This window comes from Monodelphis domestica, chromosome 7, assembly GCF_027887165.1.
Source record: "Monodelphis domestica isolate mMonDom1 chromosome 7, mMonDom1.pri, whole genome shotgun sequence".
In the NCBI taxonomy this organism is placed as follows: Eukaryota; Metazoa; Chordata; class Mammalia; order Didelphimorphia; family Didelphidae; genus Monodelphis; species Monodelphis domestica.
Genome location: NC_077233.1, coordinates 182695095 through 182721350, shown reverse-complemented (window position 1 = coordinate 182721350; position 26256 = coordinate 182695095). Strand labels below are relative to the sequence as shown.

At 38.1% G+C, this 26256-nt stretch overlaps 1 protein-coding gene and 1 pseudogene across 13 annotated transcripts in view; one reads left to right on the top strand and one right to left on the bottom strand.

Annotated features, from left to right (window-relative positions):
* Positions 1-463: 463 nt before the first annotated feature.
* On the top strand, positions 464-3166 carry LOC103099354 (autophagy protein 5-like; annotated as a pseudogene).
* Positions 3167-19957: 16791 nt separating this feature from the next.
* ATF7IP2 (activating transcription factor 7 interacting protein 2) overlaps positions 19958-26256 on the bottom strand; it is a 73578-nt gene continuing 67279 nt past the window's right edge. For 11 of the 13 annotated variants that reach the window (XM_056806137.1, XM_016424005.2, XM_016424006.2 and 8 more), the window contains 2 exons: positions 24028-24113; positions 20107-20852 (listed from right to left, as the gene is read on the bottom strand). In XM_056806137.1, coding sequence (XP_056662115.1) covers positions 20418-20852; positions 24028-24113 — 521 coding nt within the window. In that variant the 3' untranslated portion in view covers positions 20107-20417. Of the gene's footprint in view, positions 20853-24027; positions 24114-26256 lie in introns of all 13 variants that reach the window. The other 2 variants (XM_056806141.1, XM_016424007.2) reach the window with 1 other exon arrangement.

Below are 26256 nucleotides of genomic sequence, written 5' to 3'. Positions count from 1 at the left end.
CAGTCACATCTCACCAAGGACCACTCTGTGGTCTTCCCAGATACCATGTGTGACTCTGTCAAGGTGTCATGGACTGATGGCCCCCAGCAGGCTTTGACAAAATGGGGAATAGGGTTGATTTCAGAATAGAGTCAATGAGTAAATGAGACAGAATAATTCTAATTTGCTCACCGTGTGTGTATGATACACATATAAATGAATGTGACTGTCTTGTAGGTTTCTGAGGCCACCAAGAGGCTATTCTGCCAGCTCGGAGCCTCTTGTCCTTCTCCCTGCCCCACTCCGCTAAGATGGCAGAGTGGAAACAGCATTGACTTTGGAGTCTCAAGGCTGAAGTCCAAACCTTGCCTTTGATTTTTATGACTTATGTGATCTTAGGCAAGTCACTTAACTTCTCTTGGCCTCAGTTTCCTCATTATTAAAATAATGGGTTGGTCTAGGTCAGTGATGGTGAACCTTTAAGAGATCACATGCCATGCCCCACCCCCAAAGAATGAGTGCCTTGCTGTCCTCCTCCCCCGAACTTCCCTCAGACAGGGGAGGGAGAAAGTGCTCCCATTGGGCTGCTGGGCAGGGTGGCAGGTGAAGTGAGAAATGTTCTAAGTTAGAGTTAGGATTAGAAACAAATTTAAGGTTAGGGTTAGGGAAGGCCCAAGCACTCTGCTTCCCTCCAACTCTTCTACCTGTGAGCCACCCCATTTCAGCAGACAGTGGAGGGAGCAAGCACTCCCATTGGCTGCTGGTCGGGTGGGTCATATAAGGAATGCCCTCAGGCCAGTGGAGAGGGGGAGGAGAGTAGCTCCACTGAGTCCCTTTGCCTTTCTAGTAACCAAATCTGGCAGGTGACTACAGGCAGGTCCACAGAGAGCTTTCTATGTGCCCTTTCTGGCATGCATGCCATAGGTTCACCATCACTAGTCTGGGTAGCTTATGCAGTTCCTTCTAACTCTATATCTATGACCTATAGTCCTTAGACCTGCCCAAGGGCAAGTAGGGGATGTGTCAGATAAAGCCTTGGGCTTGGAGTTAAAATCTGGCCTGAGACCTTCTAACTCTATGACCCTGGGCAAGTCATTTAATCCCGTTTGCCTCAGTTTCCTCATCTGTAAAATGAGCTGGAGAAGGAAATGGCAACCCACTCTAGTATTCTAGCCAAGAAAACCTCAAATGAGGTCCCAAAGAGTTAGAAAGAACAGAAATGACTGATATCCTGCATAAAACAGTACAATGAAAATAGGAATCATAACATGTCTTTCATTGGAGCAGGGAGATTATAGTCTGAGCTACAGCACTGGACTATCCAATGAGAAACTAAAGGAGAGGGAGTTCAATAATATTTTGGAAGGGGGGTGGGCACCAGCCAGGTTACATAAATTCACAGAAGTTTAGGCAAGATGCAATAGCCAGAGGCTAGGGTAGTTGGGAGTGAGCTTCTTGATCTTTAGATTTGATTCCTTCCCCTTTTAAAAAAAATAACCCTTACCTTCCACCTTAGAATCAATACTGTGGGGCACATGGTGGGAAGAGGGCCTCCCCACCGCCTGTGCCTGTTCAAGCCCTCACAGGGCAGGGTCTCAAGTGTATCTTTAATAAAAAAAAAAAAATTAGCCTGTATGTGCTGCCTTATCCACTGAAAGAATGACAGATGACAAAGATGTGCTTCGGTATCTGTGGTTTGGACAAATACAAGCCTGTTTGACACTCTATCGGGATGAAATAACTGAAAGTGAAGCAGAACCTTATTATTTGCTTTTACCAAGAGTAAGTTACTTGTCGTTGGTTACTGATAAAGTGAAAAAGCCTTTTAGAAGGTTATGAGACAAGAAGACAGTGAGATATGGTTTGAATATGAAGGCACACCACTGACATGGCATTATCCAATTGGTTTGCTCTTTGAGCTTTGTGCATCAAATACAGCTCATCCATGAAACATCACAGTACATTTTAAGAGTTTTCCAGAGAAAGACCTTCTGCATTGTCCTTCTAAGGATACAACTGAAGCCCATTTTATGTCTTGTATAAAAGAAGCTGATACTTTAAAGCAGAAAAGTCAAGCAGAATCAAGCAAGTCAAGCAAGGTCATAAACAACTCTGGATGGGATTACAAAGTGATAAATTTGACCAGTTTGGGGCCATTAGTCAGAAAGTCATGGAATATCCTGCAGAAGATAATGGATTTCTATACATACCTTTTAGAATATATCAGGCAACAATGGAATGACCTTTCATTCAGAAGTTGGATGCAGATGGACAATTGCATACACTAGGAGATCTCTTGAAAGAAGTTTGTCCCGCAATTACTCTTGAAGATGATGTGAAGAAGAATCAAATTATGATTCATGGAATTGAGCCAATGTTGGACACACCTTTGCAGTGGCTAAGTGAACATCTGAGCTACCCTGATAATTTTCTTCATATTCATATCCTACCCCAACCAACAGATTAAAGGAGAGACTCTATTCACCTAAAAAAGAATGAGCATCACCCTTAAACTAGATCAAACAGAACATGTCAACCTTTTCCTTCAGTCAGCTTTGGTGGAGACAACCTCACCAGAAAAACCTCCTTGCTGCCATGCAAGCCAGGCAGGATAAAAAGATCCCATGGCCAGATGAGGGTCCTTGAGCTGGCCTTACTCTGCTTCACCACTGCTTTCCTCCACTACCATCTTTAAACCTCAGTTGTGTCAACTTGAAATCTGGAGCCCCCTTCTGCCCCAGTCCCCTAAGAACTCACCCCACTTTCAGGTAGCACAATGGACCTAAAGGTAGACCTAATCAGATAAGTACCCTTTTTCTATTGTGTCCAAGTCCTGTCCCAGGTATCCCAGCCCTTGGCTGAATCTTTCCCTTTTGTGTCCATTGTAAAGCATCAGTCTCCCCCTGATAATTCTGTCTAGGACTCCTCATTTTCTTTGTAGCCATTGTAAAGCCAATCAGCTATACTCTCCCATCCTCAGTCCCCAGTTCCCCTAAAAGGGTATATAAGCTTCCCCAGTTTCATGGCTCTTTAGCATTGTCCAATCTCACATGGTTGGCTTTGCCAGGGGTCAGTGGCCAGAGCAGCAAAAATCTGGGGGCTCTGTGTGGGTGTGTAGTATGCAGCTCTGTGTGGAAGCCTTAGAGGAAAGCATTGAACCCCTCTCCTTAATTAAAGTGTGGTTTTTCTGACTATTTAATAGTTCTGTGTTTTTTTTTTTCCAGTTTAACAGTTCTAAGGGAGAAGAGCAATAAGGGCTAGGCAATGGGGGTGAAGTGACTTGCCCAGGGTCACACAGCTAGGAAGTGTCTGAGGCCAGATTTGAACCCAGGACCTCTCATATCTGGGCCTGACTATCAGTCCACTGAGCTACCCAGCTGCCTCCATGATTCTCCTGTCCAATGAGATGCTGAAGGAAAGAGAGTTCAATAATATTTTGGAAGGGGGGTGGACATCAGCCAGGTTACATGTGAATATGAATTGGGGCAGCCCTGTGGGTACACTGTGTTTTGCCCTCTCCCACTGGGTTCCTTTACACATTAAACATTCTCATCAGCAATATTTCTGCACCAGACAACAAAGAGCGCCCAAATCCCCTGATATACATAATAGGGAATTTCACGCCCATCTAAACTACTCCATACAATCTTACTACCCTCAAGAAGGCAGAAGCAATGGTGGATGAGGCAGGCGTCTGAAGGTGCCGCATTCAGGCATTCAGACTCAGGAACTGAGGGCAGCAGGGGTTGGAGTGGATGGGCACTGGCCCTTCTGGTTTTTGCTGAGGCTGAAGGGAGTCCTCTCCAGGAAGCTGAAGCATGATTCAATTTGGTTTTGGCAATGAGCGATGTGGGCTTTCCTGCTCCTATTTCATCTGAGCTTAGTCTAGATCTTCCTATGGTACCAGGCTAGACTTTCACAATCAGGGAGAATTCAATCAATAAACTGAATGGATGTAACCAGTGGCTAACTTTGCTTATGTCATTATTGATATATTTCGGAGTATTAAAGATTTAGACATTCATAAAAAAATGGAACCCTCCTGACCAATTCAAATGGCATTTGATCAAGCTAAACATGTTGATCCTAAGTATTTAGGTAGTTCTCTACCTTTTTTTTTTTTACATATACTTAGGTGCAAAGTACACACTGTAAACTCATGACAGAGTGACCTATAACAAAAGCATTCACGGAACAAAGGAAGAGCGATACTATTGTTCATGTAATAACCCTGGATGACTGTAGCTAGAAACAGGGTGTCCTTCAGACACAGGCCGGTTAGAACTGAGGAATAACTTAGCTATCAGGATTTGGACTTACTGATAGGATAGTCCTCAATTGCTTAGTTTCCTTAGAAGTACAACTAGCAATTGGACCTGTCCTTCTCAGGAGTATAAGACTATTTCAAATGATAGAGGAATAGGACAAGTGGTTCTGTTTTACTTTTAAATTTCTTTTATTTTTTTTTTTTAAGTCTTACCTTCTTTGAATCTATTGATTCAAAGGCAGAAGAAGGGTAAGGGCTAGACAATGGGGTGGGGGTGGGGGGTTAAGTGACTTGCCCAGGGTCACAGAGCTAGGAAGTATCTGAGACCAGATTTGAAAACTCCTCTCTTTTGGCCTGGCTCTCCATCCACTGAGCCCCAAGAAGCTCCATTTTACATTAGGACTTTTCCTCAGAGAGTTTGTAGAGAGAGTAGATCAAAGGTCTAGGTTGAAAGCTGGTGTGGTTATTAAACCCAACTGTTTCATTTTACTAAGAGTTAAAAAAAAACCCAAAGTACTGGGAGAAGTCTTTGAGATCATCTAAACTAGTATTGGAGAATCAAAGATATGAAATCGTTTATCTATTGCCACATCATGCTTTAGTAGCAGAATCAGGACTAACACCTGAGCCTCCCAACGAAGTCTAATGCTCTTTACTGTACAATGCAATGCTGTATTCACTCCATAATCGCCTCCAGATTTTGATATCTGCACCATGTGAAAAGAGAAAACTGGGAGAAACCTCTGATTCTAACTGCCTTTTTTGTAAGAGTTCTAAGCCACGGAATTGAGGGTCTACAGGAACCCAGCATGGTCTGAGACCCTGAGTCTTGGGTCTTTCAGATTTTATAAGCATAGGCAGTAATTCAGTACTGTTCAAATAGAATATTCTGATTATGGGTTCTGAACAGGGGTGACATCAGAGGTGTTGAACAAGAGCTTCGAACAGGACACTTACCTCCTTCCTATTCTCCCTTTCTTTTCTTGAGTGAATTAGTCATGAAATTGCAGGAGTATACCCCGCCTCTGCCCGAGATCTTTTCTTCCTGACATGCTTTGGTGGAGCAGGCCTTTTAAACAGGCAAGGAGAGCTTGGTCATATGATCTTACTTGTTAGATAATTAACTTTTTATTCCTTTACTTCTAGTGATTATTAATAAACTTTATAAAATATAACACTTATAGTATTGAACATTAATTTAAATCCTACATTTATGGCAACCAGAAGTGGGATTTAGAACTCTTAATTAAAAACCACATTTCTCCTGCCATGCCTTCTTGTCCTCCCTCTCTGGGGAACTCTAACTACTGCTGCTTCTGCCTCCCCCTCTAACTGGCTAGGTGGTCCTTGCTGAGCCTGAAGCCTCTACCACAAGTTGTTGCTGTTTCTGTTCCTGTTCCTGCTCCTGTTTCTGTTCCTGCTGCTGCTGTGAGCCTGCTGCTAGTCAAGCTGAGGGTTCTTGTGAGCCACTTTCCACAGGGCTGGTAAGGCATAAACTCCTATTTCTCTTATATTGCAAATAGCTGAGTGATTTGGAAGCCCAGGTATTTCTTTTAGGCAACAAAAAGCCTCCTAAAGGTTTTTTCCTGAGGGCATACTTCTACCCTCTTAACTCTGTGGAAGAGGTGGGCATGCAAAGGACAGAAGCTAGAGATTGATCATCTGTCAGTCAAATGAAGATTCCATTTGGAATGTGACTGGGAGCCCTTCCACTAGAAGGATCTAGATTCTTGGTGATGTTTTAGACCGAAAAGGTTTTCATCATCAGCTTTTTTTCTGGGGTCCTTTGCCAAATTTTGGATTTATGGCAGAAATAGACTTTGTTAAAAAATATCTCAGCCAAGGTTGAAAGATTGGCTAGATCTGGAGAACTTGTGACAAGTACCCATGAACTTCAAAGGTATTTTCTTAAATGTCACACAGCAACTCATGTGAATCCTATATAATAGTGGGTTTGTTTGCTGTTGTCATTAATGGGGTCTTATGATTTTGGTACTTCTTGAATGTGCATTAGCTGCTATACTTCTGTTTTATTAAGCTGTTTTCTTAGTGAAAACCATTTGCACTCACACTGTGGATCATTGTCAAGTTAAAAAGGAAATGGATCTCATTTTTGGGTGAGAAACCTTTGTATTGTGCCTCTCCTTGGGCGAATACAGTGTGTCACTGATTGTGAAATATATATTTTTGATTTTTAAAAAAAATTATCATTGTTTCTCCTTGTATGTCCAATAGAGTATTTAATCTTTCTTTTTTTTTCATTATTTGTACTGAACGCACATGTTACCAGTATTCATAGTTTTTTGATTTCGTGCTAATATAAGTTTAAAATATTTATTAGCCCTAATACTAATGCATACCCAAAGCTTTAGACTATGCAAGCCTGCTATTATGAAGGGAAAAGGGCATTCAATAAGAAAAAAAAATAGTGAGCTCTGGCATATTGGTCCATTTATAGACCAATCCCATACAAGGACATAAAGAGAATGGAACTCTGGGGAGAACAGGGAATGCTGGGGGATGTCCTCCAGCATACAGTTGTTTTAAAACACACACTGCCATTGATTGTCAAATATTATGGGACTTTGATTAATGATTGTGTCTGATTCCAGGAGAAGGGTCCACAAAAGAGTCATTATAGAGTTAGTGCCAAGAAGCATAAGGTCAAAGAGACCAACCAATTCTAATGGGATTAACGAGAATCTGCGCCAAGATAGAGGACTTATTTGAGGTCTGAGTTTGTGGCTTTTTGACTTACAGCAGACATAGGTCTTCCCTGTGCCACATTCCAACAAGTACCTAAGTTTAGCTACCATTTTGGCTCCCATATCCCTGAGAGCAAAGGTAAAATCAGACCATGGAACGCCATTTCCCATTTGCTGCTGAAATCTAATCCCTTTTCTGTCTTTCCTAAGTGTGGCAATTTTCTGTAGTCCTGTATTTTAATAAAAATCCAAGATTTTGAAATTTTTTTTTGTTTGAGAAAGATCTTAAAGGCAGAAGCTTGCTAAGTCCTTAATCCAGAGAATGAACTGTTGCAGAAAGATGCCAGAAAACCTATATTGCATCAAGATCAAGAATGAACCTTGGGGTGTGGTTGTTTGAACTGAAGGTTGATTGAATTCATTTTGAATGTATACTCTTCTGCCAAAGGGAACTGCCCCCTAATTGGCTTTTGCCAATGTGCCCAGCAAAACATTGGTTTTGTTGTCTCTCTCTATTATTTTTCCCTTATCTTTAACTATTGTAATTTCATAGCTAGTATGTTTACAAGACCCATGAAGAGACTAGTCTTCCTTGGGCCTCAGGGGGATTATTGTGAATTTCAAAACTACTCCACCCTATTCAGACCATTCTTTAGAAGATCGGATTTTGCTATTTCCTGATCAATAACAATAGAGATACTTGGAATAACAGAATCAGGTCTTGGAAACTACAATCTCCACCCTGCTCAGGGTAACAAGATTAGGAAGGGCTGCAGCAAAACTCAAGATTTAATTATTTTGAGAATATGGCCTTCAACAGACATGTGCAAAAAGGGACAGACCTCTGGGGGGTCCTAGGTCAAGCTAGAGCCACCATTGGCACATGTGAGACGCAGGAAGTGAGGTAGAGAACAGCCTCTGGAGTTCTCGTGACTTCCTGTGAGGAGGGCTAGAGGGAGTTGGAGGCTGGTGCTTGGAGTTGGAGGAGCCCCTGGACTGTTTTTTTCCAGTTTGGTCACGTGAGTGACTAGGACTGATCTCTTTCCTTGCCTTGGCTATCCAGGGCCTTGGTCCCGCTTTGGCTCAGCCTGAGCAGAGTGGGTATTTAAACCTCTTTCCTTCTCTCCCCTTTCCTTCTCTCTCTCTCCCTCTAATACTTTCTTCCTCCTGTTTGTAATTAAAACACCATAAAAAAAATTGGCAGCTGACTTGAGTGTTTCATTTAGGAATTACATAGCTGAATTTCTTGGCGACCTTAAATTAATATATATCAGTCTTTAACGTGATTTCAATATCACAGTCCTGGCTGCTAATTGCATAGGTGCATACTGCTGCAATGGTCCTACAGGCTTATGAGATATGAATCATTTTATTGGGTCCTGATTCTAGGAGCTGTTTATAGGCTTATTCTTGCCTACTCAGAATTTTTATATATTTAATTTTTTTCTTTTTCTTCTATTTGTTTTTTTTTACTTCCTTTTTACAATTGATTCACATACTTCATAACTCAGTCATGTATCTCAGAGTGATTCTTGTGTTTGTCAACACCCTCCTCAGGGGGATTGTATAATTGTCATATAACTCTAAATTGCTAAAAATTTTCCTTGTCTGAGAATAATTTTAGGATAAGAAACTTGCTACTTCCCTGAATCCAGAAAGTGAACTGTTTAGAGAAGGCGCCATGGAGATGCCTGCAGAAACCTCACACTGCACCAAAAGGTACAGAATGAACTTTGGGCTGTAGTGAAATTAATCTGTGGGGGGATTGAAACATATTTATTTTGAATGTACACTCTTATGCCAAAGGGGACTGCCCCCTAATTGGCTTTTTGTCAAAGCACCTAGCAATCATTGGTTTTGTTCTCTTTCTCTTTTATTTCCCTTTTGTCCCCAAATTATTGTAATTTCCCCTTAGAATGTGCAATATTGTCTGTACCTCCAGTTGAAGATCTTTAGTGATATAAGTTGGTGATGTGTACTGATTCTATGGGGAAACTAGGCACGTAAATTGGGGAGATTTCTACATGCTCATTTTCCATGGGAATCACAGGGAAGATTGTGAAATTAGAATTTCTGTACCCTAAAACTACTATTCCCAGCACCCCACTCTCCTCACATTATGTGCTGACTTAGGAAGGATATAAATTTTGGTATAGCCCCACCTCTCTGCTCTTCTCTTCCTTACAAGGCTTTGGTGAAGCAGGCCTTTTAAACAGCCAAGGAGAGCTTGGACACGTGATCTTGTTAGATAATTACCTTTTTATTCCTTTACTTCTAGGGATTATTAATAAACTTTATAAAATATAACACTTGGAGTTTGAACATTAATTTAAACCCTATAATATGGCAAGGTAAGGGGAAGTGTGCAGGCACTTTCAGCATTGTAGAGGCTTTTAATATTGTTCTTATTACTATTATATTATTCTTATTACTATTACATATATTTTAAATTATAGATTATATATATATATTTTTAAACCACCATAATGTATTTTTATCTACTCTTATGATTAACATATCCCATACACAATTTTTCAAATCAGCTAACCACTGGGGCTGATCACACAACTAATCACACTGTTATAACTTTAACATATTGACATGGGCACTGTACCCCAGAAACGCAGGCAAACTATTATCAGGGGAACTCCCTTGTTTTGCCTCCTCCTGACTCTGAGCCTAAAAACATCCAATGACCCCTCTAGGGTCCTGAGATGACTATCTTCCTTTGATCCTCCTCTAGATGGACAGAAAGATGCACCTTCAAGCCACACCTCCATCCTATCGGACATCTGTTTGTCCCCTGGAATCTTTATGGCCCCAGGCAGACCCCAGTATGATCACCCCACCTCATGCCTGAGTGACTAACTCTCTTGAAAAAAATGTATAAAATCCCCAGAACTGATGTCATCTGGGGAACAGCCTCTCCATCCACGCTGTCCCCAAGGGGGAACAGCCTTTCCTTTCATGCTGTCCTCCCAGGGAACTGCTCCCCATCTTGCTGTTCCACCTTGCTATCCTCCTGGCCACTCTCAACATTACTTTCTTTCTTTTTTTTTAATAATATTTTATTTGATCATTTCCAAGCATTATTCATTAAAGACAAAGATCATTTTTTTTCCTCCTCCCCTACCCCCCATAGCTGAAGCGTGAATCCACTGGGTATCACATGTGTTTCAACATTACTTTCTAAATTAATAAATCTTTTTTGTTTTTAAGCTAAGTTTTGGAGTCTTGCATGCTTGCAAAAAGTATCCTTCCTGAACCCAAGGGTATCCTTCCAGAGCCAATAACATTTTGGCTCCCAGAAGAAAGAGGGGAACCCCAGGGGTACACATCAACCCCCATAACAATATAAATTCGCAAAATAATGAGAAGCTAATTAAATTTCTTCTAAAACCAGGTATCTCAACTCTGAGGTTAAGGAACAGAGTAAGTATGGTTTTACTGTGCTCCCTTTATGTTTCTCCTTACCAAAGAGAGTTAAGCCCAGTGCCAGACCTCTTATTTTTAGCTCACTGCTTGCCCAGGTCTGTTCAGGATGCTATAGGGCAATGGAAAGGCCAGACTAAGTCCCAGCTCTCCCATGAGAGGATTTATTTTTCATATATGCTGAATTGTTCTTATATCTGAGTTTTGAATTAGAGGCTCCAATCAGTTCTTTGATCTTTGTGCACCTTCCTTTGTTCTTGGAAACCCTGGGAACAAGTAAGAGAGTGAGGATTTGGTCACATTCCTTGTGCAAATAATATAATAGTTAGCAGGAAAACGAGTGACAAAGTGTAGCCCGAATGGTAATCTACGGAATTTTTGGTAAGTTATTGACTTCTGTTTAACATCAGTTATGTGCTAAAATGATAACAGAGGAATCTATAAAGTCTGTGATGTGAATAGAATGTGAAGACTATCAAATTTGAGGAAGCAAAGGAAAGTTTAAGAGAAAAATAGTGAAAGAATTAAGACAGTGTCAACTAGAAAAAACGCAGAACTATTAAATAGTCGAAATCATTCTTTAATCAAGGGAAAAGGGGTTAGCACTACTAATGTGCCAACAGAGCTGCTTCCCATGACTGCAGAGTCTGGACGCCCTGGTCACCAGCCCCTGGGAGTGCCACCCACTCAGGATGGACTCCAAGGAACAAATGAACTTGGGGAACCTATATACCACTCTAGATGACCTGGGGGGTTTAGGATTAGAGGGACAGTTGATTGACTTTACAATGGTGAGAAAGGAAAATGAGGAGTTCCAGACAGGAATAACAGTGAGGGGCTGATGCCCTACAATGGACACAAAAGGGAAAGACTCAGCCCAGGGCTGGGTCACCTTGGTCATGGACCTTAGCCTAGGGGGAGAAACCATTGGGACAAAAGGGATGTTCAATATTGGATGGGATTAGCTGTTCCCACCCAAACTACCAGGAAGTTCACTGTCTGGTGAAGAGGGACCTTCCCTCAGGGGGAAACCTCTCCTGTGACAAGGTCAAAACCTGGGGTTTCTACACTCAAACTAAATAAACTGGGGATCTCTAGATTTCCATGTTGACAACAGGTATAGAATCACATTTTTTAATGATATTGAAATTAAAGGAGTGGGGTTTGAGGAAGTTGTCTGAAATAGGTAGAATGGGATGAGTGATTCCAAAGTAAGTAAAGGAGACAGTTATAATAGCAGTTATAAAACTTAGATATGATTTACCTTTACTAGGAAAATTATAGTAAAAAAACTAAGGAATAGTCATTTTAAATTTGTCTAAAGATTAGCTGAAATTTGTAAGCCTTAATGTAGTTAGATATTGCAAAAATAGTGTTAAATTCTAGAAATTATTTGATATCATTTAATTCAGGAATGAACTTGGATATTTAAATATAAGACTGTGGACGTTAGGTATTAAAATTATATATTAAATATCAATTTATTGAAAATGCATATAGATAGATAGATAGATAGATAGATAGATAGATAACAGACATCACTGTATAGAGTTTAATTGTAATGAAATAGAATGTGACACTCAAGGAATAACATCTTTGCTAAATTCCAGGGGCAGGATCCTACCCAGGGTTTCTGTTGAACAGCCAACAGCCTCCAATAAGACCAGTTGAACCAATGCCAGAAAAAGCCCAACCAAGACACCCTGAACAGATATGCTAATTAAAGAACTCCAAATCTTCTCTTTTGAATTCTAAAGTCTTCAAATCTCCCTCTTTGAAGATTTGACAGCCTGAACTGTTTGGTGCCAATATACAAACACACTGACCAGGTGTCAGGGCCAGATGGGTCCAGATGTGCTAGCCAGATGTTGTATTGAAGAGAATCCCAAACTGGCTCTGTAAATCATGATCAATAGTTTGGGAAAATAGGATTCAGGATATTGATCTTAGGAGAGTCTCCCTTTGATATGCAAGGATGTGGCAGCTTCCTTGGAAATTCAAAGGCTAGGATGTAGAAGAGGGAGCTTTAGGGCTGGTTTAATTGTCACTTCCAGGCCATTCTGGTGATCCTCATAAAACCTAGCAAATAAGGCAATTCTAACAAGATAGTTTCCTCACAGTGGTTAAATAATGTTTCTTTACTCTCTTATCTGATGTTTTGAGTTTCTGATCTTGTGGGATAGGAAAAAGTGTTCCATGGAAAGGTTAACTGAACTAGATGGCTAGAATGAGAGGCTTGGGGTAGAACTTCAAAAGTTGTCAAGAGTCTCCTTTCCCTTTCCATGGGTGAGAAGATAGATGAGAAACACAGATAAAATTTAATCAAGGACGAGTGGAATAAAAAGGTTATTTCTGTAGACATGTTGGGATGTGGTTGTTAAGAGAATGGTCAGATCTGGAGACAAATGAAGACAGATGAAGTTTTTATGTGGCAAACTTTATGTGGGCATTCTTTGTAAAATTGCAGCTTTCAATTCTTGACTCCTGAAGCTTGAGGGAGGGGAATATGAGGGTGTTTATGGGAAATGCCTGATATGTCCAATGAGATTTAGAGGTTATTTAAATTCACCCAATTGATCAGGCTGTTTAGGTGGGGACAAAGATTGACCCAGGTCTTTGAAAGACAATAGGAATCAAATTATAGGAACCTGGAAATGCAAAATTGAGTATTGATAAAATGGAATCTCTTCTTTCTTTTTGCAGTGCTAACAGTTTTTAGATAAATTGAAATTTAAATGTTTATTAGTGACTATACATCCAGATTTGATTTGGTACTGAAACTAAATTCTCCTTAACAGTGAAGTACATTTTCTACTTGGATTATAATTTTGCTAAATCAGTATAAACAATAATACTTTTGTTAGTTGGCATTTAAAGAAAAAGATGATTCTAAGAAATGCATGGATTCTGAAAAGGCCTGAGTTAAAATCCACTTCACCTCCATCTAAGGAGTAAAATGAAAACGTTAGCATCTAAAAAGGCTTAATACTCTGCTTGGTATATGGCAAATACTATGTAAATGTTAACTTCTTGTCATTACTATTTCATCAAATGTGATTCCTTCACATTAGATGGCTTTTTACAGAATTTTAGAAGTGACTAAAAATGCAAAAAAAAAATGATAAGCTAAAGCAAATGTGTACAACAATGAGAAAATGTTTTATTTTATTTTTAAACTCATTGTTTATGATAAGATGAAATTTGGTCAACTATTGCAAAGATATACTGTAGAAAAGGAGCTTCTATTTAATCTGGATGTTGTTAGATAATGAACTAAACTTTTAAATGTCAACATGGAATCAAGGAATCCTAAACTTGTGATTTAGTGGGATCTGATGAACCCCAAGTTTCAGGACTAGCTTATAGGTTGGAGACCCCAAAGTTTGTTCTTGTTCCCTTTTCCCATGGGAATCTACCCTGAAGGGAATCCCAGGCTGGCAGTTTCAGACTGAGTGGGAGACCCTCAGGGGAAGGACAATCCTAGTTGGGTGAGTATTGTTTCTCATCATGTTCATTGACTTAGAAATGTAGCAGACATAAAACTGGCCATTCTATTTCCTGTGAGAATTTTATTACCCCGGAGCAAAGTCCTTTTATGTAGTGAACCTAGAAAGGACAGAGCTAGTCCCCAGATTTAATTGAAGTGGGAAAGTTTAAATAGGAGCATTTCCCCTGGTTAAGAGGATTGAAAGTATCATCTGTTCATTGGAGAAGTCGCAGCAAAGATTCCAGAGTGCTAGTTTGTCTCAAAGTAGTATCAGAAGAAGTTAGGAAGAATGACGGAGCCTAGAAATAATTGTTAGTAACAGAAGATAAATTTATTTTAAATCTGGAGCCTGGTTAGAGAGAATTGCCATCTAAGGTGAATTGTATGGGAAGATAATTGGGAAAAGAAGTGCTATGGAGGAAATGGGTTACAGTCACAAGGGTGAATGGAAGGGCTAAGTTTCTGTCAAGTTCTACAGATGGCTGATCATTGCCAATTTATGCGTGGCATTAATATTCCAAATTACAGGAGCTTTTCTCCCTCATTTTAAGTTACTCCCCACTTTTCTCCTGTTAATAGCAAATTTTCTGTAATCGTATGAGGAAGGCAAGGCACAGAATATGGAAACTGTGGAGGCAGATAGAAATTTTTCAAAGAGGTCCCTTATTCTTAAAAGGAAGAGTTTAGGTCATAAGGAAAACCTGGCAAAATATCAGTGCCAAAAAGGGGGGAAGTCTTGCACATAAATAATAGAGTCTAAGCAGCTGTTTTAATATACAATGTTCAGATAGAACACTGAGTTGCTCCCTAGTACCAGTAAAGTTTATACATATTGAAGCCTCAAGGCAGGAAACAGGGAGATAAGAAGAAAGCCTTTGTGACTAGAAATGCTAATCCATTCACCTATACATTTAGGCAGAAGTTCAATGGTAAATGAGTCCTTATTGTGGAAGAATAGATACTCAGGAAATTGGAACATGTACCCAAAACTAATTTAAGGCTACAACTCAGTCAAATCAGAAGAATTATTTTTAACAAATTTTATCTACAGACTTTACATTAGCTGACTCAGTTGCAACATTATTTTTTTCATACTAGTTAATAGAAGTAAAAAGCCTAAGCTATTTAAGCATGGTTATGGTTGTTAAGTAGTTAAAGGTGAATGAAAATAGTTTCAAAATTCCTAGCATCTCAACCTCCCCAAAGAGGAGTGTGTAAGGTGTGTGAGAGGTTTTTAAATTAAGGAAAATTAGAAGCATTTTTAATCTTGAGAATTTTGGGGGTTCATTTCAATATTGAAACTTAAATTTGACTTTTAAAATAGTTTTGAAGCTGAAATTGCCATGCAGTCATTTTAATGTGGTTTTGGATTTTGGGGTGATAGGATATCTAGGTAGAAGATTACTTGGTGCTAGACAATATTTTGATTTTTGGGCCACAAACAGGAGGTAGGGCCACTTCCAGATTTACAAAGTCCTGAGTAACCTGTGATATGGATTTTGTTTTGCTTTTATACTTCTATAGTTTGTAGGGTTTTTATATTATTATTTAGGTAAAGTAAGGCAATCTTTCTGATTAAGCATGTAAATTACATAGTTTTATAATGGAGGAAAAGACATTGTTAAAATTAATGAGATGGGATTGTGGATTTAAGGTTAGCAGCATCGATAATCTTTGTAGTGAGTAAGCATATATTGTGACAAGGAAATCACTTTAAAAGACTGATATATATTAATTTAAGGTCGCCAAGGAATTCAGCTATGTAATTCCTAAATGAAAACTTAAGTCAGCAGTCAACCTTTTATGGAGTTTAATTACAAACAGGAGGAAGAAAGGTATTAGAGATAGAGAGAGAGAGGGAGAGAGAGAAAGGGGAGAGAAGGGAATAAGGCTTAAATACCCCCTCTGTTTAGGCTGGGCCAAAAGGCCCAAGCCCTTAGATAGCTGAGGCAAAGAAAAGAGATCAGTCCCTATTACTCACGTGACCAAAATGGAGAAACAGTCTCAGGGGCCTCCACCTCCAGCTTCCTTCAGAGCAAGCTTCTCAGAGCACAACCTCTCCAACCACCCCTCTCAGTCCTCAGACCCCTCTATCTTTAAGGAAACCATCCAAGTTCCCTCCCCTCAGTTCTCACATCTACCAATCACTGTCCATGTCTTCCCTGTGCCAATGGTGGCTCTAGCTTAACCCAGGACCGCCCAGAGGTCTGTGGCTTTGCATATGTCTGTTGAAGGTCATATTCTCAAATAATTAAATCTTGATCCTTTGCTACAGCCCTTCCTAAATCCTGTTACCCTGAGTAGGGTGGAGATTGGAATAATTAAATTTTGATCTATGCTGCAGCCCTTCCTAAATCCTGTTAGGACTGAGTAGGGTGTAGATTGTAATTTCTAAGACCTGGTTCTGTCATTCCAAGTATCTCTATTGTATCAATTCTAAAATCAATCATGACTCAAAGAACTTCCTGTTCTATGCTTAAGCATAGGTCAAAGCCCTTTCCATTGTTCAGCAAAAGGCTTCTGTCCTAAAGTAATCTTAAGAAGGGAGGAGGAGGAACCTCCCTTGCCAATGGGGTTCACATTCCAATAGAGTTCCCACTATCAGTATGCAATTTTCCAAGTATGAAATTTCCCAATGGTGAAATTTCCAACATTTATAAGTCTAAGAAATTTTAAGGTTTACAATATGGAGTTGATCAAGACCTGTTAAAGAATGTGTTTATGGATTTCTCTTAGTTTTCTCTTGCAGCAGCAAAGAAGCTGTCTGGTACAAAAGGAGGAATCTGCAGGAAGACAGAAGTCTGGGAGAGAGGAGGCTGAAGGCATCATATCAGGACCATCACATCACATCACCAGATGTGAAAGACTTAAGACTTTGGGAAATGGGATCATGTTTTGATTGTTAGTTTTTGCCAAAGGCGGACTGCCTGCCTTTCTGGCTCAATAGTCAATGCACTGGAGGCATTGGGGAATGCCCCCAAATGCCAATTGTCCAAACCTTTATTCTTAGACTTTCCCACCATTAGTGATAGCATTACCTATTTGTCCATTTGTTTGGTCAGAGGCATTTGGTCTTGACCAAAAGGGGTGTAAAAATTAAATTATTATCTAGTAATAAAAATATTATATTTTATGAGGTTTATTAAGGATTATTAGAAATCAAGGAATAAAGAATAAAATCATGTGCCCATGGCTGATTAGCCCATTCAAAATCCCCTTGCTTAGCTTACCACTATACTTTCTACATCTTGCAAAGGAAGGGAAGAGCTTGTGGGGAGGCGTTACTGCCAGTTAAATACTAATTGTGATCTCACCCAGGTGGAGACTCAGGTGAGATTATAGGGAATTCTCAATACCAAGGACTTCTGGGGATTGAAGTCTAGGGTTCAAAATCTCCATTTATACAGGGGTTTGTGTCAACATGGAATCTAGGAATCCTAAACTTGTGACCTAGTGAGATTTGATGAACCCCAAGTTTCAGGACTAGCTTATAGGTTGGAGACCCCAAAGTTTGTTCTTGTTCCCTTTTCCCATGGGAATCAACCCTGAAGGGAATCCCAGGCTGGCAGTTTCAGACTGAGTGGGAGACCCTCAGGGAAAGGACAATCCTAGTTGGGTGAGACTAAGCACATGCTAAGGACCCTCTTTGTCATAGGGAGTCTCCCCTATTGTATCAACCTTTCCCAAGAAGATCCACACCTGGGAAGGAACCATCTTTTAGTATCCATTGTAAGTAGCCCCTTCCCTTACACCTAGCCTCTAGCTATGATTCCTTTCCCAAGCTTGATTGTATCCTGTCAGTGTAGTTTGAACACTCCGATTTTCCTTGTAGCTATAGTGATGTCAATCATCTTTCCCTGCCCCTGGACTCCCCAAATGGTATCGAGGTTCCCCAAATCCTTTTATTCCCTGGAGTCCATCTTGAGCAGTGGCACTCTCAGGGGTCAGTGACCAGAGCGGCCAGAGTTCAATCCTCAGACTGTGTGCAGCAGCTCTGTTGTCGAGGCCTCCTAGTGCTGAACCCCCTTTGCCCTTTAATAGTTCTGTGCTTTTTCCAGTTAACATAGTTGAACAGAAATTATACATATACATTTAGAAAATTGTGATGTAATTCTTTTAGCCCTGTTGATCATGCATTGTAATTTTCAAGTATTGTATTGAATTGGTTAGAAACTGAATGCATTTTGCTGTAGATAACTTAATTTTCCTAGCCTTTTATACATCCCATTTCAAGTTCAGGCATAGAAGCCATGTTTACAAGAGGTATCGTCAGCTATGGCTCATGTATAGAATTAGACCCCTAGCAGAATCTCACTCTTCTGAGAGGGGGAATAAGAATATTCAAGTTTGAGAAAATGAAAATAACGAGTAAATAATTGGAAGTAAAAAAATTTTTTTTGGAGAATGATCATAAGATTACATGTCTTATATAATCATTTCTAATGAGATAGAAAGGCATTGAGCATGTTGACAATCGGGCATATATTCAAAATTTCTAACTAAAAAAGCTGTCTAAAGGTTAGATCCTCATAGATTCTTTAATTTTCTTTCTGTTAGTGGCAGTTCCCAAAGCAAGAACCTGATTCAGAGAAAAGTATGGGAAGTGTAAAATTGCTAGTGCAAAGGTTCATAGTTTTGGATGTCAATCGGAGGGTTTGAATTAGCACTCACTATGTGACCTCGCTGTGTGAAAAGCAAAACGTTAGTGATCGTTATATTGTGGTAAGAACTATTTTTCAAGCAATTTTAGAGAAAAATGTTACTAGTGACCTGGAATGGGAAAAGCAGATCTAGCATGATTCCAGAAAATCAAAGAAGATTAAGGGGACAGCATCAGATATCTACATCATTGCACAGTAGGAGTTGGGTCACCTATCCCTTCCATGTCTCCCCCATGCACCCATTTTACTTGTGCCAGAAGCTTTGTCACTTTTTAACATCATGCTAAGAAATACCCAAGCATCATAGTGAGGCCCTCCGTGAAATATATGGTACCTTCAGATTGTGTCCTGGTGAGTTAATCCTGAAATTTGAGACTATTGTACCTGAAGTACTTCAGTGGGGAAACTTTCTCAGGTTCCCCAAGAATCAGAGGGTGGATTGAAAAGATTTATTTTAATATATACTGAATTATTCCTATGTGAGTTTTGAATTAGAGACTCCAATCAGTTGACCTTTGTATACATTCCTTTGTTCTTAGGAACTATAAAAAATATCTATTATTGTCCCCCATGCATAACTAGATTAATAGATCAAAGAGATAATGAAACTCTTCCTCTAAATATGTAACTGTCAAAGGTGGGGAAGAGTTTGAGAATCTTGATAAATTGTTTTTATACAGAAGCAAGTCTCTCAGAATTTTTACTGGTTACACTCATGAGCTCTGCTCCTAGGGCAAGTCATCTCACCTCACCAGGCCCTGTCTTCTTCATGTGTGAAAAATTCTGAACTATTTATCTACAGTTTGTGAATATTAATTGAAATAATATAAATAATATTCACATAATTAAAATAATACTAAAATAATTTAAATAATAAAACTGCTTATTAACTATTCAGAGGCATAAAAATGTGAATTGTTTAGATTTAAGTCCACTTTCTCCAATGAAGCCCTATTTGTTGTAAAGGCACAATTTACTTGATAAGGTTTAGAAACAAATAATGGTAGACTATCTTTATTGGAGATTATAATAAAAGCAAGATGGTAAAATTTCCTCTTAGTAATGTTTGTTGAAACAACTATAATTTGCATATTTTACTCCAAATTCTCAGAACAACCAAAGTATCTAAGATCCTCCTCAAATTTATTGGCCTTAAAAACCTGTTGCTCATAACCATGACCTTTTAGGGTTGTGGTCATGCTTTCAGTCACATTTCGTTTCCTTATATTCAGCATGGATGTTGGCTAAAAAATTGGAATAGTACTTATTAAATGGTTACAGGGAAAAAATATAGTCTTTTAAGATTTAAAGTTAGGGCCCAAATAATCCTAGAATTCTAAATCTGGAACCAAATTTAGGAAAAGACAAGAATAAATTTGATGTCTCAAGCTTATTTTTTAAAAAGGTCTTATAAAAATACATTATATTTTGTTCATACAGCACAAAGTTTAATAATTTGCATCGTACCAGACTTCAGACATTTACAAAATCCTTCCAGACAATTTTCCAATATGATTTATAACAGAAAAAAAATATCCAGGATATAAAACAAAAAAGTAGCACTCGATTAACAAATGCATTTTAAGAAAACTTTAATGGAAATACATTATAGGAAACTCTTTTAATTATACGACTCAACATTTTTCTGGATTAGGTGACTCCAACATATACACATCACCAAAAGCTATCAACAAGTAGAAAACCATTTTATTTAACATATACTTCACATGTGTCATTTCTCCTCTTAGAAGATGCCCTATTGAATATCAGTCATAGACTGAGCTAAGACAATTCTCCATACAGAGGTTCGCAATTAAGAACTGGCCAGTTAAATTCCACATGTACTTTTAGGTTGCTGATGTGTAAGAATGAACAGCTCAGATATTTTACGTAGGAAGAATTTGTGACTCTTTAGTATCTTCAGAGAACCCATGGGTATATTTGATATCACAGAAAGGTCCATATCTTCCATAAATATCTTTTGCTTGTAGAGTAAAATAATATGTGCTAGAAGACACGAACTGAGATAAAGTACATGCCATCGGGAGGGGTAAAGCTTTAATTTCCCCGATTTTCTTCCAAGCTGTTTTGCTATTGCTTGTAGTGTTTTCATGACAAATGAAGAGGTGATAGCTTTCCACAGGGGCACACCTGGGATTAATTTGAGAAATGTTCCATGTCAATGCTATGCCTTTTGGCTTAAGAACCTGTTTCAGTTTTAGCTCAAACTTCTGGGGAGGAAGAGAGTCATTGAAGCCTGCAAGTACAGGATGTTGAGGTATGTCTGGTAGTGAAGGAAGGTGCTCAAATGATTCCAGGACCTAAAAATACACAAAAGGTTAAGTTGTATTTAGTGGGGGAGAGGTGATATAAAGAAACTTGTGAACATGTATGAAATATTTTTAGTTTATCAGGTAATTTTCCAATTTTAGGGGGAAAGTTGCTATTTTCCAGGTATGTCTTTATTTTATTTTCCCCTATCTGCATGTAAAATTTCTAACATTCATTAAAAAAATTTGAGTTCCAAATTTTTTCTCCACTCCCATTCTTTTTATGAAATGGTAGGTTATTTGATACACATTATACATGAGCAATCATGTAAAACATATTTCTTGTGAAAGAAAACACAGACACCCCCCCGCCCCCGGCTCTAGCCACCCCAAAAAAGCCCCTACAGATGAAAAAATAAAGAAAGTGAAAAATAACATCTTTGATCTGCATTCATTTGCCCCCATGATGAATCCTTTGAATTGTCTTGGTTCAATATATTGCTGAAAATTGCTAACTCTTATGTCATGTGCAGTCCATCATCAAACAATATAGCTATTAGTGTGGAGAATGTTCTTCTGGTTCTGCTCAATTCACTTTTCATCAGTTTTAGTTTTCTGAAATCCTCCTGCTTGTCATTTCTTACAGGACAATAGTATTCCTTTATAATCATAGACTTTAACTTATTCAGTCACACCCCAACTGATGGGCATCATCAATTTCCAATTCTTTGCCACCAAAAAAAGAACAACTGTAAATACTTTTTGTATAAATAGGTCTTTTCCCCATTTTTTGGATCTCTTTGGGATACAGACCTAGTAGTGCTATTGCTGTCTCAAGGGTATGCAGTTTTATAACCTTTTGTAAAGAGTTCCAAATTGTTCTCCAGAATGGCTGAATCAGTTCACAACTCCATCAATAGTGTATCAGTGTGTGTCCCCATTTTCTCATATTCCTGCCAACATTTATCATTTTTCTTTTACTGTCAAATTAGCCAATCTGATAGGTAAGGATGGAACTTCAAAGTTGTTTTAATCTTAATTTCTCTAATCAATAGTGACTTGATTTTTTTGTTTGAAAACTATTTTGTTTACATCCTTTGACCAGTTTTTGGTTGGGGAATGCCTAGTATTCTTATAAATTTGACTCAGTTCATGTACCCATTTTGACCTTATATATGTTGTGAAATGTTAGCCTATACCTAGGTTCGGCCAAACTTTCCCAGTTTCCCCAGAAGTTTTGGTCAAATTGTGAATTCTTGTCCCAAAAGCTTGAATCTGGGGTTTATCAAACACTAGATTACTATAGTCATTTACTATTGTGTGTTGTGTACTTAATCTATTCCACTGACCCAGCTTTCTATTTTTTTAGTCAATACCAGACTATTTTGATGATTATCACTTTATGATATAGTTTGAGATCTGGTATGGCTAGGGCCACCTTTCTTCACATTTTTTTTCATTAATTCCCTAGATAGTCTCAACTCTTTGTTCTTCCCAATGAACTTTGTTATTTTTTGTAACTATGAAATAGTTTTTTGTAGTTTGACTGGTATGAAACTGAATAAATAAATTAATTGATACAGACTGTCACATCAATTGTATGGCTTTGGTCTATCCATGAGCAATTATTATTTTTCTGACTTCATTTGTATGCAAAGTGTTTTATAATTGTTTTCCTATTGTTCCTGGGTTTGTCTTGGCGGTCAGATTCCCAAGTATTTTATCTTGTTTACAGTTTCCATAATCCTTTTTTACTTTAAAGAAATTAAGATAAATTAACCTGAACTGATCAGATTAAATTTCAACCACAGTGGACATTTATTGAAACTTTTTCTTCATTCAATTTCTTTTCCTTTTTTTAACCTTTACCTTTAGCCTTAAAATTAATACTGTGTATTGGTTTCAAGGCAGAAGAGTGGTAAGGGCTAGGCAGTGGGGGTTAAATGACTTGATCAAAACCTCACAGCTAAGAAGTGTCTGAGGCCAGATTTGAACCCAAGACCTACCATCTCTAGGCCTGACTCTCAATCTACCAAGCCACCTAATTGCTCCCTTCATTCAACTTCAAAACAAAACACAATTATCTCTGAAAAATTATAAGACTCCTTCTTTTAGCTTTTTATTAAGAGAAGAAATGATAAAACCACAAGTACAATCATAGAATCTTTGAGCTAGCAGGAAATCTTACAGATCATCTATTCCAAAACTTCATTTTACAAATAATCTAAATAACTAAGATCTACAGAATGAAGAGTCAAGTCCAAAGATGCAAAATGAGCCAGAAGCATAGAAGGATTTGGAACCCAGACTCTTGGCTACCATTTCCTTTCCAATACATTAGGATATACTTCTTCAAGCTGCTTTCTATAGTGTGATAGCCATGATACAGAATGACTCTGATATTCTTGGTAGAGTGACCTGAATGAGTTTCCAGTGCACATGACCAATCAGCATTTTCTAACCTACTTTATGACCCAAAGGTGGACAGAATATATAGATGTCCAAGTTGAAACAGGAACAGGGATATGACTGTTTTGTATATCACTTCTGTCTCATCAACAAGTCTTATCTCTGGAAATATATCTTAGTTTGCACAGCAAGTGAAGCCATGCTGTTTTCAAGAATGTTAGTATATTTATTCTATTGAATCAACTTCTTCCACCAAAAGTGAATGTGAAGGGCAACTAGCTAACACCGTGGACAGAGCAGCAGACCTGGAATCGGGAGGACCTGGGTTCAAATCCGGTCACACACACACTTCTTAGTTGTATGAACACTGTCATTCTATTGTAGAGTTGTTACTGTGCAGATGGAAAATTTGCAACACCCGAGCTACATTCCCAGCATCCTTTAGCAAGCAATGAATACTTACTCTACTCACAACACTTGGTGTAATACACAAAAATAATAACAATATGCATTACAGTTTTTCAAAAACTGCCTAAAGGACTAAGATTCAAATCCTTGTCTAGCTAATAATTCAGTAAGCATCAGCTTATATATTTTCCTGTATCCAGTGTTTAGCTATTCATTCTCACCTTCCTTTGTGGCAACCATTTCATACTTAGTTCATGTATCAAAATCTTTAAAAACTTCTGAATTTGAATTTCTCTCCAATAGTCCAATTTTTTCAATAGTTAAGCACTACAGTATTAATTCTATACATGACGAATTACTCTATTGAATTTTAAAAATTTATGTTGACTAGATACTCTTTAACTAGTACCTGTGCTGAATCTTGTATCGGTTGCTTCTTCTCCTTTAAATTTTCATTGGCCGCCACAGGCAATTCCAGGACTTGCACCAAAGAGGCTGAAAATATAGTTTCAATGGTATAATATTTTTAGTGTCTATCAACATAATCCTTCTAAAGGTAAAGTATCTATTATAACACATCTCAAAAGAAACTAAGTTGCATATGAGAATTCAAGAACAAATAAAACGGAAGAAATTGAAAATTATTCAGGATATATTTTCTGTGGAAGGATTAACATTTTCCTTATTAGAGTAGCCCTAGCACTGTGCTAGAAGCATTAGAGGATGACATGAAAATTTGTGCCCTTGAGAAAGTTCCAATATTATATTGGAAAAGAACCATATGCCAAAAATGACAAATGGAACAAAGTTATTCATAACTTGGTTGAATAGGGTGTGTGAATGTGTACGTGGCAGAGAGGAGTGGTTTACACAGCTACCTCCTTTTGGAAAGAAGACTGGCATTACGAAATAGGTTCATGATGGGGGAGCAGAAAAGGTTGAATGGATAAGTTAGAGCTAGATGATCATGGTCTATGAATGCAAGGGTTTGAAAATATTGCAATAAGCAATGGTCAGCATAATTTCTTATGCAGAGATAGTAAATGATAAAAGAGAGATGTTTAAGAAAATTAATTTGACAACAAAGTACATACAAGGTAGATGAAAGACCAGAAGACCAAACAAGAAAATACAAGAAATGAACTGCTAAGGATCCTTGATTTATATTTTCATGGAAGTAATGTGTTGAGTGAAAAAAAGAGCTTGAAAACCTGATTTAAAAAAAAAGAATATCTTGCACTTAAAAAAAGTGGATATAAATGAATGTGCTTAAAGAAAAAAAATGTCATTACGATAAAAGAGCAACGTAATTATTCAAAAACCCAAAATTTAAATAAAGTACTTATTTTAATGTTCTGAATTCCCAAGAAGCTGTCATATGAGGTGGAAACAGTTTGAAGATGTATGTTAATTGATTCCATATTTCTGAGGTAGTTAGGCAGAGCAATGAATAGAAGAGAACTTGGAGTCATAAGATGTAGGTTCAAATCCATCCTCAGATACTATCTATATTACTTAGGCAAATCACTTAACCTCCCACAGCCTCAATTTACTTTTGTGAAGACAAAATGAGATAATATTTGTAAAGTGCTTCATAAACCTCAAAGCACTATATAAATGCTATTATTATTCAAGGGTCCTTTCCAAGTAGGTTTTTCTTGAGTGATCTGCTTATTAACTGTTCAATTTCTAAATACTGTACCAAGTGATCAGTATTTCATTAATGTGTTTGTAAATTGTAAAGGCAGAAGATCCTTAAGTTTTTTGTTGTGGACTCCTTAAACTGAGCAAAAAATTCCACAGCTTACTAATTTTATGGAGCATAGTTGCTCCCAACAGCATCTAGTTTCCAAAACTACCTTGCCTATCACCTATCTGGATGCACACACCCCAGGTGTCTTATCTCAAACTTGCTCTTAATTCACTGCACATGAAAGATCAAATGAGGGCAAATGCAACAATAACCCAACTAGTACAGCTATAGAGAAAACCATGAAAACACAAGGGAACATGCTCCAGAAGGATGAATGGTTCAAGGACCATATTTATCTTACCCTTGTTTTCCTGATAAATTTTTCTTGGTTAAGGTAAAGAACTCTCCAACGTTTTGGCCCAAGCCATACTTAGAACTGAAGCTTCAATAAGTTCTCCAGGAATGAACAGAAGTGGTAACCAAAAAAAAATCTCATAAATTTTTGCTTTTTTTTTTTTGACTAAAAATTTAATGTATAAAATTATGATTATCTTTTAAAGTTTTGCTGTTTTTTTTAGTTTTGTTTTTGTTGCTGCTTAATGTAGAATCTAAGCTTCAGAAGAATACAAACTTTTTGTTCCTTTAAATATAAAGTCCTATTCTTGAGAAAAAATAAACAATTGCATAGATATGGGATAGTGGGGAACATGGCTAATTCCCATGAGATTGCTATTTTAAAAAGCTATAGAATTCTAGTGTATATGCTCAATATTAATCAATAATGTTATATAGCTCCACAAAAGCAAATGCAAACTTTAGAGACTTTGGAGAAGCAGAGTGTCCAGAATAGAAGATCAGAATTTCCATTGTACTCTGCCATGGTCAAAGCAAATCTGAAGCATCTTCTTGTGAAATTGGGACAAGACAACCAAAAGGAAAAACAAA